This window comes from Siphateles boraxobius, unplaced genomic scaffold (assembly GCF_051911475.1).
Source record: "Siphateles boraxobius isolate OS27281-9 unplaced genomic scaffold, OSU_SipBor_1 46, whole genome shotgun sequence".
NCBI lineage: Eukaryota > Metazoa > Chordata > Actinopteri > Cypriniformes > Leuciscidae > Siphateles > Siphateles boraxobius.
Genome location: NW_027509097.1, coordinates 7,931,660 through 7,945,892, shown reverse-complemented (window position 1 = coordinate 7,945,892; position 14,233 = coordinate 7,931,660). Strand labels below are relative to the sequence as shown.

At 38.1% G+C, this 14,233-nt stretch overlaps 3 protein-coding genes across 19 annotated transcripts in view; 2 read left to right on the top strand and 1 right to left on the bottom strand.

The window, feature by feature from the left end:
- The window catches only part of dnmbp (dynamin binding protein), a 61,684-nt gene extending 58,658 nt beyond the window's left edge, over nt 1–3,026 (top strand). For all 7 annotated transcript variants that reach the window (XM_077200580.1, XM_077200581.1, XM_077200583.1 and 4 more), the window contains 3 exons: nt 325–523; nt 614–1,263; nt 1,827–3,026. In XM_077200580.1, the coding sequence (XP_077056695.1) occupies nt 325–523; nt 614–1,263; nt 1,827–2,012 (1,035 nt within the window). In that variant the 3' untranslated portion in view covers nt 2,013–3,026. The remainder of the gene's footprint in view (nt 1–324; nt 524–613; nt 1,264–1,826) is intronic.
- A 1,070-nt stretch (nt 3,027–4,096) lies between these two features.
- habp2 (hyaluronan binding protein 2) lies at nt 4,097–10,398 on the top strand. Its single transcript, XM_077200574.1, has 13 exons — nt 4,097–4,232; nt 4,332–4,377; nt 4,474–4,575; nt 4,672–4,782; nt 4,884–5,000; nt 5,196–5,312; nt 6,400–6,553; nt 6,638–6,732; nt 6,853–7,084; nt 7,270–7,412; nt 8,142–8,276; nt 8,354–8,499; nt 8,662–10,398. Exons 1-13 carry the CDS (start codon nt 4,167–4,169, stop codon nt 8,821–8,823), a joined length of 1,626 nt encoding a protein of 541 aa, XP_077056689.1. The 5' UTR covers nt 4,097–4,166; the 3' UTR covers nt 8,824–10,398.
- Nucleotides 9,720–13,399, bottom strand: srsf2a (serine and arginine rich splicing factor 2a). Of its 11 annotated transcripts, none has more exons than XR_013194412.1 (5): nt 12,859–13,345; nt 11,850–12,169; nt 11,176–11,282; nt 10,541–10,628; nt 9,720–10,104 (listed from the first exon to the last, which is right to left on the bottom strand). XR_013194412.1 is itself a non-coding variant. In XM_077200577.1 (3 exons), the coding sequence occupies exons 1-2, from the start codon at nt 13,212–13,214 to the stop codon at nt 11,857–11,859; spliced, it is 669 nt and encodes a 222-aa protein (XP_077056692.1). In that variant the 5' UTR covers nt 13,215–13,399; the 3' UTR covers nt 9,720–10,628; nt 11,850–11,856. The 11 variants fall into 11 exon arrangements, 4 of the variants coding, with proteins under 4 accessions (XP_077056692.1, XP_077056693.1, XP_077056691.1 ...); XR_013194414.1 differs by having other exon boundaries at nt 9,973–10,104; nt 11,854–12,169; XR_013194409.1 differs by having other exon boundaries at nt 10,541–11,282.
- Between the last annotated feature and the right edge of the window lie 834 nt (nt 13,400–14,233).

Below are 14,233 nucleotides of genomic sequence, written 5' to 3'. Positions count from 1 at the left end.
ATATGTTGCCAGCCACTGCAAGCATTTTTAGTAATTTTCACAAAGTTTTCATGACCCCCAGGGGAAAGAGTTCATCTTCAATGTTCAAGATTAATAACCGCTTTAACCAAGGTGATTAGCTGATTAGACTTGACTGGTTAGCCCGTTTTTGAGGCTTTTGACGCTTTGCAGCTTGTCAGTCTAGTAGACCAGACCAACAAACCAATTTAGGCTGGTTAAAACTTGTGTTTTTCAGCAGCACAGCCAACCGCCATGAAGAAAGGCATTCTGTCTATTATTCATTCTCCTCTCTTTCTTTTCCTCTTTTTCTGTCTGACATTGCAGCCAAACTATGTGCTACAGACGGATGAGCACCGAGCGGCGCTTCTGGCAAGATACGGGCCAGAGCAACTCTACCAGGCTGAAAGAAATTTTAACGCAGCACAGGACCTGGATGTGTCCGTACTGGAGGGAGACATAGTGGGTGTCATCAAACAGCAAGACCCCATGGGCAGCCAGAACCGCTGGCTTATAGACAATGGAGGTTTGTATCAAAAGATCTGTGTATGATTCACGTGTCTGCATTTCCTAAAATGCATTTGGCTTGAACACCCCTTTTTCTGATTTTCTTTAGTTACGAAGGGCTTTGTATACAGCTCATTCTTAAAGCACTACAATCCACGCAGGAGTCAGTCGGATGTTTCCATTGAGAGCCAATCATCAAACGAGTCGGGCTACGGTGGCTCTTCTCCCATGTTCTCACGGCAGAATAGTAACAGCACTCTGACATTCAACCAGGAGACTTCGACTGTCAGCTTCTCAACAGCGATGCCTCCACACCAATCAAACACTCGCCCTAATCAGGAGACCACCCCAAGGAAAAAAAGAGAGGCTTCTTCAATCAACTACTCCTCTGCCAACCAGAGGGATTCCCTTGACCCCACCTTCAGAAACTCGCCCAATCACAAAGAACTGCCAGAGACAGCCTGTCAAAATAACAGGGACCCCTCAGGGCCATCATACCGAAATCCCACCAATCACAGAGACTCTTTAGACTCTGATCAAAGCACTCCAACCAATCACAGTGACCCCCCAGATTTCCCTGAGACAGATTCTTGTTCCTCCATAAAGAACTCCAGGTATGAATCATCTTCTAGGTATCACGACTCGCGTGGCTCACAGCAAAAACAAAATGGAGACACTTCGGTACAGCAGAGAAGGCCACAGTTCCCTCCTGAGGAGAATGTAGATTCAGAGCCTGAACCTGAGATTGATGGACACCAGGTATGTCATATCATAAACACAAATTAATCACTCCAGAATTCAGTGATTGCCTACTTTCAAGTAAACATAAAATGACATTTACAACAACCCATAATATAACTTGTTGAATGACGATATAAAAGTAAAATAAATGTAATTATGGTAACACTTTAGTTTAGGGTCCAATTGTCACTATTAACTAGTTGTTTATTAGCATCCTTATAACTAGGATATTAAATAGGATTTTGAATAATTAAATTGAATAAATATAATTAAATGTATAATTAAACTGCATTCCTTGACATCTATGGTTCCTCATATTAATAAGTTAAATTTTGATTTCATGTTGACTTTAAAACCTATTTTGCAACCCAAATGTATTTAAGGAGCTAAAGATAGCTCCTTAAATACATTAGATGTTCAACAACAGTTTTGTATATACATTATAAAATAATAATAATAAATCATAAAATTATTTTTTTTGAAAAATTCGTACAATAAAAAGATCAAACAACAGGTTTTACATGTATTTGTTACTTCATATTTATTTTTATACTTGTTCCCCCCCCCCCCCCCCCCCCCAGATATATTACGCTCTTTACTCCTTCAGTGCACGGTGTGCAAATGAGCTCAGCATTTCAGCCAATCAGCGGGTCCGAATCCTTGAGTTCCAGGACTTGAATGGCAACCAGGAGTGGTGGCTGGGGGAGGCAGGAGGACGGAGGGGTTACGTCCCATCCAACTACATTCGCAAATCTGAGTACACATGAGCTGCACATTTGTACAAGGGAAATCTCCCAACTACCCCAGGCCACTAAAGGCCAACTCATTACAGGAGAAAACACTACAAAAGGACATTATTGTGCCTTAATTATAGAGGAGATGCACTGACGTGGTGAACTGATCATTGCTACTGATGGGGGAAAAATACCCTCCATATTGATTTCAGCCAATGTAGTCCACAAATGAATAACTCCTGAGCGCCTCCTAGTGCTCATAGAGCATAGAGCATGGTGCATGTGGAATTTGAAATAATGGAGTGACTTTTTTTTCCCTGAGAAACAGTTTGACGTTGAATTCAATGGTCTGAAATGTCCTGCTGTTCTCAGATATTCCATTTATAGTGTTAGCGCTTAAGCGCTTTTGATGTATAGGAGTGGAGTGGAGGATTTGTATTGGGCATGTGTGATTCACACTAGAAGTAGAATGATGGGATTTATATTTCAGGACTGGCATGATAGTGACTGACTGACTGACTGAGTGTTTGTTTGCATTTGTTTGAGTGTGTGGTGTGTTTTGAGAAGTTGTCTCCCATCATCTGACAATCACAGTGCACCTAGAAGAGAGAAAAACGATTCTGTTGGGTATTAATGAATGCGAACAAAACAATTTATGTGAAGTGTTTTAATTTACACCTTGTTGTGGCTCCCAGATGAGAACAATATTACCACTGGTGACCATATCATATTCCTGAAAATATGAATGAAATGCAAGAGACACTTTTTTTTTTATGGTACAGTTTTTTTGTGTGTTTTTTTTACCTTTTTACTTTTTGATAGCATTTTTAACTTTGCCACTTGCACTTGAATGCATTTACAAGTTAATACTGACATGTTTTGAGCATTTGTGAGTTCAAGGCACCAGTGAGCTCATTTGATGCGATGCACCAACAGATTATCTCTGAATATTTATCTCCCCTGCTGTATATACAGAGAATGAACTTCTGCACTCCAGTGTCAACTGATCCGTTTCTCCTCTTTTAAATAAAATCAGTTGAAAAACAATGGTTTGAGTGTTACGTCTTAGTTCTATACAGTACAAATTCACTGATGTGTTTGGAATACTTGGAAAATGAAAACTATTATCACAATGTCTACGAAAATGATTTTAAATGATCACATTCAGCTGCACCCTTACAAAAGTGTTATTATAAAACCTTATAACTTAATGGACTAAAATCACTCAAATTAATACTGAATAAAAACTATAATATATAATAAAATAGTAAATAGTAAAAAATAATGCTTAAAACAGCTTAGAAATCTAAGTGATGTTTTTTTAAAATGTAAAAAAGCAATCAAAAAGTTTTCTGTGATGGTTTGGGTTACGGGATAGAATAGAATACAGTATAATACAAATACAGTATAAAAATCATCATGTCTATGTAAAATTCCCCATAAAACATGAAAGCTCAACATGTGTGTGAATAAATATTAAAGTCATCTAAATAGCTGTACAAGTATCCAACATGCTTTACATTTTCCAGAATTCATTCATTTGGGTTTGTATATTCATTGATCAGATTATCAAAAGCTAATTAGACACTATATTTCGATTAGACAAATTTTAGTTCTTCTTTCACTGCAGTCCGTTGTTGTTTAAAACATCAGCAAAGACTTTTCACGTCAGTCTTATCAAGAGTAAACTCTGCCGGGTAACTGACCTGATAGATTGAAATCAATCTTTAAACATGGTATTTAAGGTGACATGTTGCTTGGATGAATGAATTCATTAAGCCATGAATAAAAGGTTGTCATTTTTGATTGAATTGCTTCACTTCACAATTGCTTCAGGAATTTATTGACTGAACAATACATTTTGATTTTAGTGAATTTCATTTTAGTTTAATTCTTGTACACTGCAAATTTCCAACAAAAATCAGCAAATAAATACCAGGGACTTGTCATATATAGCTTTGGCATCAGTTCATATTAGACATTAAATTAAACCAGTATAGTGTTTTATTGCATATCTGTGGTTCATTGGGCATAACGCAGGAAATCAATGTTGTTAGGTAATGATTGGAAGACAGTGGGCAGAAAAGGGTCCAGGGATCATCCACATTCAGGTCAACAAATATACTCCCATTAAATAAGACCAGTGACTTTGCATTTGTAGATTGAGCATCTATTACTCCTGGAATCATGTTTCCAGTGATTCTGCTTCTGATAGGCTTGTCTGGCCTCACTTTACCAGTTCAAGCAGCGCCGGTATGTAACCATATGAAAATACTTTGAAATATTTCAACTTGTATGTTTAATGTAGGTGATATTACACTGCTATCTGACTGAATTTATGCCAACTTTCAGGGTCTATTGGATGACTTTTTTACATTAGCTTTCGAACTCTTTGATGGTGAGAAATATTATATTGCCTGGTCTCCATTTCTGTATATCCCAAGGTTGTTAGCATACTCGCGTCATTGTTATTTTTCTCTCGTCCCCTTGACAGAAATATATGATTACTCTGCTAATGACGCAGAGGAAATATCACAATCTTCAGCTGAAATTAATGACACCATTGATTGGATTTTTTCCTTCTTTGATGAACCAGGCAAGAAAACACATGAGTAGACAATGCAAATGTATTAAAGGGGTTCAGTTTGGTGCTCACAAACATATGAACGCTGATCATGTTCATGTTCCATAGAAGTGTGTGATCCAAATCCTTGCCAGAACAAAGGAGTATGTGAGATCCTAGAGAATGACAGGTATAAATGCATCTGTCCAGAGCCTTACATTGGAAAAAATTGTCAGAATGGTGAGATCTTCATATACTACACTCAAAAATATAATAATAATAATAATAATAATAAACAGTAAGAGTGATCATTTTTTAATCTTTATGTTGGGATCTTCCAGAGAGGAACGTGTGTAAGAAAGTGAAGTGTGGTCATGGTGATTGTGTCAGAACTCAAGAATCCCCGTTTTATGAATGCAAGTGCTGGCCCCCCTATTTGGGCTCTAAATGCAAGAAAGGTGAGCGTCTCTGTAAAACATATTATTTTCAAAGTGTTTCTTTCAGCAGTAAAAATGTAGCAATTTTTCTGAATGAATTCACATTTTATATGAAGTTGGATTGTAGTGAATTGTTACTTATTTTCTGTCCACCTGAAATTGTGATTCAGTTTGTCTTATTAATTGCTTTTATGCTTATTATGTTTGCAATATTAGCCTCTGCGTGTGACCCGAGTCCATGTCTGAATGGCGGAAGGTGTGTTAAAGGCCGTACGAGAGCCAGTTTTACATGCAAGTGTCCTGAAGATTACAATGGGAGGTTCTGCCAAGTTGGTAATAGACTGTTGCTACATCTTTTTATTTTATCCAACTTATTTTGAAAGCAATAGCAGAGCCATTTGTAATCTGAATGTGTCCGGATTCCACTGTCATTCGCTTCCAGTAATTTTACCTGTACAAAAACTGTTAACTGATTTACATTGCAAATTGGTAGGCTCCTTGTTATCATATTATTTTAAGGGGATGGTTGATTATGATTTCACTTTTCTAATTTTAGTTAGTGTGTAATGTTGCGGTTTGAGCATAAACAAAGTTACAACGCTCAGATTTCAAAGCAAAGGAGGATATTTGCTTTTTTTTTTAAATCGTTTTTTTAAGGACTACAACAAACGGCTGGTAGGGACTACACGACATTCCTCCCGGGTTAGTGACATCACTAACCCTAAAATTTACATAAACCCTGCCCCCGGGAAAACGCAGTACATGTTGAGAAGAGGAAGAGTTTTTGTAGTAGAGCACTAACTCCACATCAGCAACATAAATTCATTAACTGACTATTCTGAAACGTCCTGTTGCATTCTACGTTCTCTCTTCTTTTTGAGTCTCTCCATCATTGTACGACTCCAGTTTAAATATAAAAGGACAGTTTCTGACATTTTAGTGTGTCTGCATAAGGTAATCGGAGCTGCTAACACACTCCGCCCTCTGTGCCGGGATCATCATCTCATTTGCATTGAAAGGGACAAACGAAACAATGTGTTTTTACTGACCCTCCAAAAGGAAATTTTAACATGCTGTAAAAAAAAATTCTCTGGTGTATTTTGAGCTAAAACTTCACATACACACTCTGGGGACAACAGAGACTTATTTTACATATTGCAAAAAGGTGTATTATACCACCCCTTTAATCTATTATCACACTCATAAACACACTGGTTAGTAGCACAAGTTTTTCGTTTATTGCACTTTGTTGTTCTTAATGACCAGCAAATGAATCAGAAGTCTCGCAAATTGACAGAAAATAGCTTACTTCTGCATTGAAAAATAAGGTGGATATTTTATGCCAAATCTATTTGTTACATTACATAACCCTGTCAACTAGGTGTAGTAATGCAGATGATGTATGTAATTTTGTGTTCAGGTCCAAATGAGTGCTATGAAGGGAATGGGGAATCATACAGAGGTTTTGTCAGTGAGACAGTGGAAGGATTGGAATGTTTACCCTGGAACTACTATCTTATTCCCTTCAAGGATTTTGAAGGCAATGATAGCATTGGAGCCCACACTTACTGCCGGTAAGGATTCAGGGAATTCCTAGTAAATCTCCCATTGAACTTTGATATCATATGCCGTCTTAAGCATTATCTTTGTCACTTAAGAAATCCGGATGGAGACCGGGAACCGTGGTGCTTTGTGAAAGAGAAGGGCAAACTCCAGTGGGATTACTGTAATGTCAAGCCGTGTTCTGAACCAGGCACATATTTTCTTTCTGCATTCTCTCTTATATAAATGCAAACACAGAAACCTGCTTCTACCTGCTCGAGCAGTCTGTTAACTGTACCTCAATATATATTTGTTTATCAAACTCTCACAGAACCAGTAAAACCCTCCGCAACCCCTGCAAAACTGGAATTTTCTGACTGTGGAAAGACTCAGACTAATATGATATCCCCAAGGATATTTGGTGGGAGGAAGTCCCTGCCTGATGCGCATCCCTGGCAGGTCTCATTTCAGGTCCGGCCGAAGGGCTCTAATGCAACCTTCAGCCACAATTGTGGAGGAACCCTTATCGACTCCTGCTGGGTCCTAACTGCTGCTCACTGTATGTAAGTTTGATTTTATGGTGTTGCTGTAGATAGGCTACTATAGATATGGTAAATGATATTCTTTGAATATTATTGATAGTGATTGCTAAGGTTCACTTTTCACTTTAGTTTAGCTTGTTAAAGATCATATGCAACAAATATCACTTTGATAAACTATGTTTGCATGGTTTGCATGATTGTGGCAGTGATGCGAACGAGGAGGTAAGGTTGGAGATGGGTGGTGTGAACCTGGAGAAAAATGACCCTGCAAAACAGTTCCTGGAGGTGGAGAAAATCATTGTTCATGAGAACTATACAGAGACTCCTGAAGCCCTTTATAATGATATAGGTCAGTGTTTCACCCTTTAAGTGAATCAGTTTATCTATATATTGTTCTATTTATCTGTACCATCTGTACCTCATGGTCTTATGCCTTAGGTCGGAAGGCATCAAGGCACAATGTTAGCTTCACTTTCTGTCTCGTGAGATGTCTTTATCTGATCGATATTTGATGGCAGCATTGATGTATCCTTCACTGCCTTTGATATCCCACAATCTGGTGCTCCCATTCTGTGAAAGATAGAAAAAATTAAAATTGAGTCTGAATGTTGCGGTTTGTGTGTAAATGTACATTTTTGACCAATGTTTTACACCTTTAAAGTAATTTCTAGCGAAAAATTACTAATGTTCTAATTGAATATTCACTTTTTTATCGCCAAAGCATGAGCTATTTTGATGTAGATCATTAAACCGTTACTCTGCCTCAGAAGACTCGGTTTCGTGAGGTACCTTCTATTACGTCAGGTACCTACTTACTTTCATGCGCAAACGCTGCCTGCAATGTCATTGCCTGATAGGCCAGCAAGGCAACAAGTCAGCTTCCGAAGTTTTGGGACAGAGTAGTAATCCTGAAGACTTTGATAAGATTGCTCATGTGTGTTTGATTGGTTGGAGCAAAAAATCTGCAGCAAAGTGGACCTCGAGGGCCAGAGTTGAGAACACTGCTAGTAGTAGGCCTATTGACTTTTTTTTTTAACCAATCATGACCACTATACAGTGTTTTTATTTCTCAACTCAGCCCTGCTGAAACTAAAGGGAATAAACAGACGGTGCGCCAATGAGACCAGTTCTGTTAAAGCAGCATGTCTCCCCACTGATTCATTCCCTGATGAAACACAGTGCACCATATCAGGCTATGGAGCCACTGAGAAAGGTCTGTCTGGATTAAATTTTCACTCTAAACATTCGCAATACCAAGACTACTGTCTCATCTATTACCATTTTTTCCAGAACATGCTGCCTCTCCTCAGCTAATGGATGCCAAAGTTCTCCTGATCTCTCAGAAACGCTGTATGTCTCGTAATGTCTATGGGAACAGAATGGATGATTCCATGATGTGTGCTGGATATATGCAAGGAAAGATTGACTCTTGTCAGGTATGTCCCAGTCCCAAATTTGTTTCTAGTCTTTTAATGAAATGTACACATTAAACAAAGTCTGTTCATTTAAAATGAATGAGCAAACTCATGGCATGTAACTTTTTATTTTTATTTTTTAACTTTTTTATTTTTTTCATTTTATTTTTAATTTTTTTATAGGGTGATTCTGGTGGACCTCTTGTTTGTCAGAAGGATGACACTCATTACATCTATGGTGTGGTGAGTTGGGGCGACAGCTGTGGCAAAAAGAACAGGCCAGGTGTCTATGCCCGTGTCACCACATTCATTGACTGGATCAATGAAAAGATGCGTGCAGCTTAGAATGGATACTCGGGAGATAGTGGTTCAATAGCTGAAAGAGGTTTTACTGGAGAAATCTAATTTTCAATTTGTGAAAAAAATAAATAAAAAAAATCCACAGCTGTGTAATGTGCAATAAGTTCATTAATTAGTAACCAAAGGCATAACCGCATAGGTTCAATGTAAATGTTTAAAAAAGATCTGGTCACAAGTAATCCAAATAAAAATATTTTTTTTGGGTGATTATCCATGCAATAAAGCCACTTTTGTGATTCATGTACATAATGAGATAAAGTTGCAATGAAACAGTGACAGATCTCTCCTGCATGTCTAACAGATTGAAAAAGAAAAATGCAGGCTGGGACTGGATTCTACACTCTAAAAAACATTGGGTTAAAAATATGTATATATGCATCAGTTGATTGGATTTTAAAATGTAGGCGTTGCACCCAAAATTGGAGGAAGATGAGCATAATGCAGGCCAGGGGTGAAGTTTTAGCAGACTAAGGCCTTGTCCCCAAATGGCACACTTCATGTGCACTTGCGGTCTTACAATGTCTGCTGCGTACGCGTGTCCTAAAGATCGTAGCCATTAAAACATGAATGGTCAAACCATTTAAATGAAAGATACACAGATGAATTGTTTGCAATAAAATCTATAATTTGATGTAATCTAAAAAATATTAATTCTACGTGGACTTTAAGAAACTTTATTAGCACACTACTAATTTAATTTGACTGGTTAACTTTCAAACCTTTTCCAAAGACAATAAGCTGACGTTCATATGCACATATACAAGTAAACATTGAGGAATTGATATTTACTTTGTGGAATAAAAGTTCAGATTTCAGATTTAAGTTTTGCCAAAACTTAATCAGAATCCATGAATAATGAGATCACAGGAGTATACCAATACTTTTTGTATCAGCACAATTTATTTTTTAGTTATGGAGGGTTTCATTTACACCAAACAGACAAGTAAAGAATAAGCGATGCACAAAATGTCTCAGAAAGAAAACCTTTACCATTCACATGACCTATTGAGCATGTCATAAATTATAGAACTCTTCCGGAGATGTAAAATAAGCTTAGGTATCTGCCTTAATGGGTTTTCACAAAAGGACTTGCACAGGATCTTTCTGCAAAAAGAAAAACGCTGTAGCCAAATTTAAACAAAATCAGTCAAATCAAGGTGTTATACAGGAGCAATCAGGAGAATACTGGAAACAGCCAAGCACTCTGCACCGCAACACGCCACCTTAACAGCTAACCAGCAAAACTCAACTGCTACGCAACTGCGCCTAGTGCATAGAAAATACACAAGAGAGAATATTAGAATCATGTTGTGAAATTTCCCCATTTAAACCATAACATATGCTTGGTTTGCAAATATGTCATGGTTTTACATAGTATGATTTTTTAAGAGGCCAAATTACAGTCTATACACAGTCCTTTAGAGTCAAAGAAATATGCACAACATCCAAAATTGTCCATTAATGTTTATTAAGAACAAAAACCTGATTAAAATGAACTTACTTTATAGTCTGGGAGTTTCAATAACAAAGTAGAAAAAAAAGAAAAAAAAACTACCAAAACTGAAGAGAAATTATTTCAACTAGTAGCCCCATTTAGGCATAAAGACCATTTAATATCACATGGAATTCAAATGTATGATACAAAACAATTTTGGGCAACAGAAACAAGTAATTTAAAAGATTTAGACCAAATTACAATAACCTTTCGGTCTGATATATGGATAATTTGGGTATCCTCAGACGGCCATCTGTTCGATGTGATCCTCGAAGAGTGAACCAGTTGACATCATCTAGAAGAAAAGAATAATAAAGTTAGTTTCAAAGAGCATTAAAGCAGAGGAGGTTCTACAATAGTCGCCATAAAACGAAGCATTGCATATTACGCAATGCTCGACTTTGGTCAGTTACACAGAACAAACAGGCACTTTCCACACAAATAACTAGCCATAATTACATGAATCTATAGACCTGTTTTTGTTCTGCAAGAAACCTTGTGTACCTGATATTTGTTCTGCAAGAAACCTGAAGGGAAAAGATCCAACAAACCTGAGGGTGAAATATGAACTTCTCAAAGCCATTTTAAGTGTTGGCAAGCTGAAGTACATCCCATTTACTGCCAGTTAGAATAGTATTAAATGATGGCCAAACAAGTTAACTAGGCCTCTATCAGACGCCCAGCAGCCTGACAGCATGAACTGGCTTTGAGAACACACCCGTATCCATCCCACTTTTGCCTATGCCACGATAGACATGAGTTTGTGACAAGGATGATGGAAAGGTCTGTCCATTGTCTTGCAGACGTACCTCAACACCACCTCAACACTCAATGAGACCGACCTGCTCCATAGCAACCGCCAATCAGCAGCAGGCAGCCAATGGTCGGATCACACACTAACTGCTCTCAAACTGCCCCAAACTCCTCTTTTGCAAACTGGAATCAGCAGCTTGGAGGAAAGAATTCCACATTTAGATGAAATCAATGGAATTTGTCTGGTACACGTTTCAAAACAAACACATACTTACGGTTTTGTACCCACGACAGCTCCAAATCAAATATTTATTTGAGGTTAAGGGTGCGTATTAAAAATAAACCTTTAAAAGTCATGCAGATTCAGAGATACCAGACAGATGCTGTGAATAACAGCATCTAATCAGACTAAACTTGGGTAAAACCGGACACCTCCATTAAGATAAAGCATCTACCGTTTACTGCATTGGCAGATGTCTTGAAGGACTTGATGAAAGAGGAAAGTAGAGAGGGGCGAGAAACAGTGTCTCATATTTTAAAGCAGCCATTTTAAGTTGTTAAAATGCATGCCTTTACTTTTCCCACTTCAGACATGAGTTATATGGGGGGTCTGCTCAAATCAATCAAGTTTTAGGACTATTAAGGATTATTTACAAAGTATTAAGATCTAAAAGATGCACTTGTAATTAGAAATATTGGATGACAGTAAAAATTCCCCCATTTGCAATAAGATTATTACTTCTATACAAAGCATTAGACTCACCTACATTTCACGATTCAGCGGGGGCTCCAGCATCCTCTGGAGACTTGGGTCTGCTTCTTGATCGGGATCTTGATTTGGATCCTTTGTTTGATCTTGGAGTAGGACTCCTGGAGCGAGACTTGGATTTAGACCTTGAGCGGGACCTGGAAGCAGATTTGGACTTGCTTCTGCGTGGTGTGCGGGTTTTGGAGCGGGAACGGGACCGAGACCGGGAACGGGAGTAGGACCTTGACCTGGATCGGCTGTAGCGAGATCTGCTCCGGGAACGGGAACGGCTCCTGCTCCGGGACTTGCTGTGCCTCCTGCGCCGAGGACTACGGCTAAAAACAAACACCAAGTGTACAAGTTAATAAAAAAGTTGAATCACTGCAAGAGACAATTAAAAACCTCTCCTAGTAACAGATCAGTAGGCCATAAACACTTAAATTGGATTACAAGCTAGTATGTAAAAAAATATGAAGGTTTAGGTCTTCACCAAAACCAGTCATTATAGTACAAATTACCATACAAAAACTATACACATACTATATACATACTATATACACACTTTAGAAGGAACTTTAAAAGTTATTTACATGTGTTATCGCGTGCTCCCAGGCAACTTTATCGAATATTATTAAAAGACGAGTTTGTTGTAATAAAACCCCAAGAAATGCTTTATAATAATAGCTACAATTGATTCACTGAAAAGATTCGGCTCAAAAGAACCAATCTTTCACGAATAGGATCGCTCACAAATGAGTTAAAATGATTTGCTACTACGCCATAGTTACGACGCAACGATACCAACAGTTAATAAATGAACTAAATCAAACATAACCACCATGTAAAAAAAAAAAAAGTTATAAAACTACTGGTATCTGTAAGCATTACACGGATTATAACACGTGTTGTTTTCAGTACCTTGAGGCCTAGTAAGGGCCTCGAATTTTAACTTCGAACATATGATTTATAAACAGAAAACTAAAATGAGGGTTTTAAAATAGGAGATAAATCATAAAAGACATACCTGCGGCTTCTCCGTCCATGCGCACCGTACCTCCTTGGCGCGGCTCCACGGCGGCTGTAGTGCGAATCTGGCGGGCGCCCGTATCGCGCCATTTGCACGCGCAGCTCGCGCCCGTCCAGAAGCGCGCCGTCCATGGCGTCCATTGCGTCTTCAGCGTCCCGCTTATCATGGAAACGAACAAAGGCGAACCCACGGCTTTCTTTCGTGTACCGGTCCCTCGGGATGTAGACGTCCCCGACCCGCCCGTACTTCTCGAAAACCCGCCGCAGCGTTTCAGGGGACGTGCGGTAAGTCAGATTGTCGACTTTTAAAGATGTCATGCCCTCGACGTCGGGCGGAGGTCTGCCGTAGCTCATCTTGAATCACTAACTCTACTGCAGTAGGTTATGCGCAAAACAACGTTTTTTTAGCGAGATTCAGAGAAAAAATAACGAACCATTCGGGAGAGTCGAAAGAAACACGCCGAGCGGATAATATCACTCTAAAATGGCGGTAACCGGATTTCCGTGGTTGGTGGAGTTTGGCTTTTTATTTCATTTGCAAGGTGAGAAATACTGCCACCTCTGGCATCTGTGTGACACTGTTCGGGAGAGCCTCTTGTCTAGAAACAGAACAAATTTAGCACGAGTGGGAATAAAACGTAACTAACAAGACCATTTATGGGACACCGCCGTGCATTTACCACATTCGAGCCCAATGAAACAAACTGCCTGGTTTAAAAAAAAAAAAAAAAACTTAAAAAGTAGTGAAAGTAGGCCTAGCCTTTTTTTTCTTTCTGGTCACAATTGTAAGTTGTAACCATGTGAAAATTACTTTGCTGGAGGTCTGTAGAAAAGTTTATAGAAAAACAGTGTAAAAATTGTACAAATAAATCAATAATAAAAAAAATATTACAATTAAAAAATAAACAAATGAATAAACAAACGAATAAATAGCCTAAATGCTAAATATAACAATAGCCTACAGTAATGTAAAGGAAACTAATGGTCTAAATCATATTTAGACAGCCTATTTATAATATTATCCACAGTAATTGGGTTCTTTATGCCTTTTAAATTTTAGGATGACAGTCCCCATCACAAGGATAATCATGTGTGGGCATCCTTGACATCTAAAAGATTGAAAGATGAAGATGATGATGATGATGATAATTGTGTATTTTTAAGCACAGATACAAGAAGTGTTGTTATATCAAACTGCTTCAAAACAACATCTCATAAAATCTAGAAACTGAGAAAGTCCCTTGTATATCTTATTTGTGAATACAAATACAGTATACCCCAATAATCATGATTAAACAACAAAAGCATTGCCAAAGCAATGACAATAATAAGTAGGCTGCAAAAAATTGTTATAAATATTAGGCTATACTTGT

Bases quoted from the DNA above. Each gene is read 5' to 3' on its own strand.
- srsf2a (XM_077200577.1), bottom strand. From the start codon at position 13,214: ATGAGCTACGGCAGACCTCCGCCCGACGTCGAGGGCATGACATCTTTA. The intron at 12,170-12,858 runs GTATGTCTTTTA...GTTTGTTTTTAG, and splicing joins CATGGACGGAGAAGCCGCAG to CCGTAGTCCTCGGCGCAGGA.
- habp2 (XM_077200574.1), top strand. From the start codon at position 4,167: ATGTTTCCAGTGATTCTGCTTCTGATAGGCTTGTCTGGCCTCACTTTA. The intron at 7,085-7,269 runs GTAAGTTTGATT...TGATTGTGGCAG, and splicing joins CTAACTGCTGCTCACTGTAT to TGATGCGAACGAGGAGGTAA. The intron at 8,277-8,353 runs GTCTGTCTGGAT...CATTTTTTCCAG, and splicing joins CTATGGAGCCACTGAGAAAG to AACATGCTGCCTCTCCTCAG.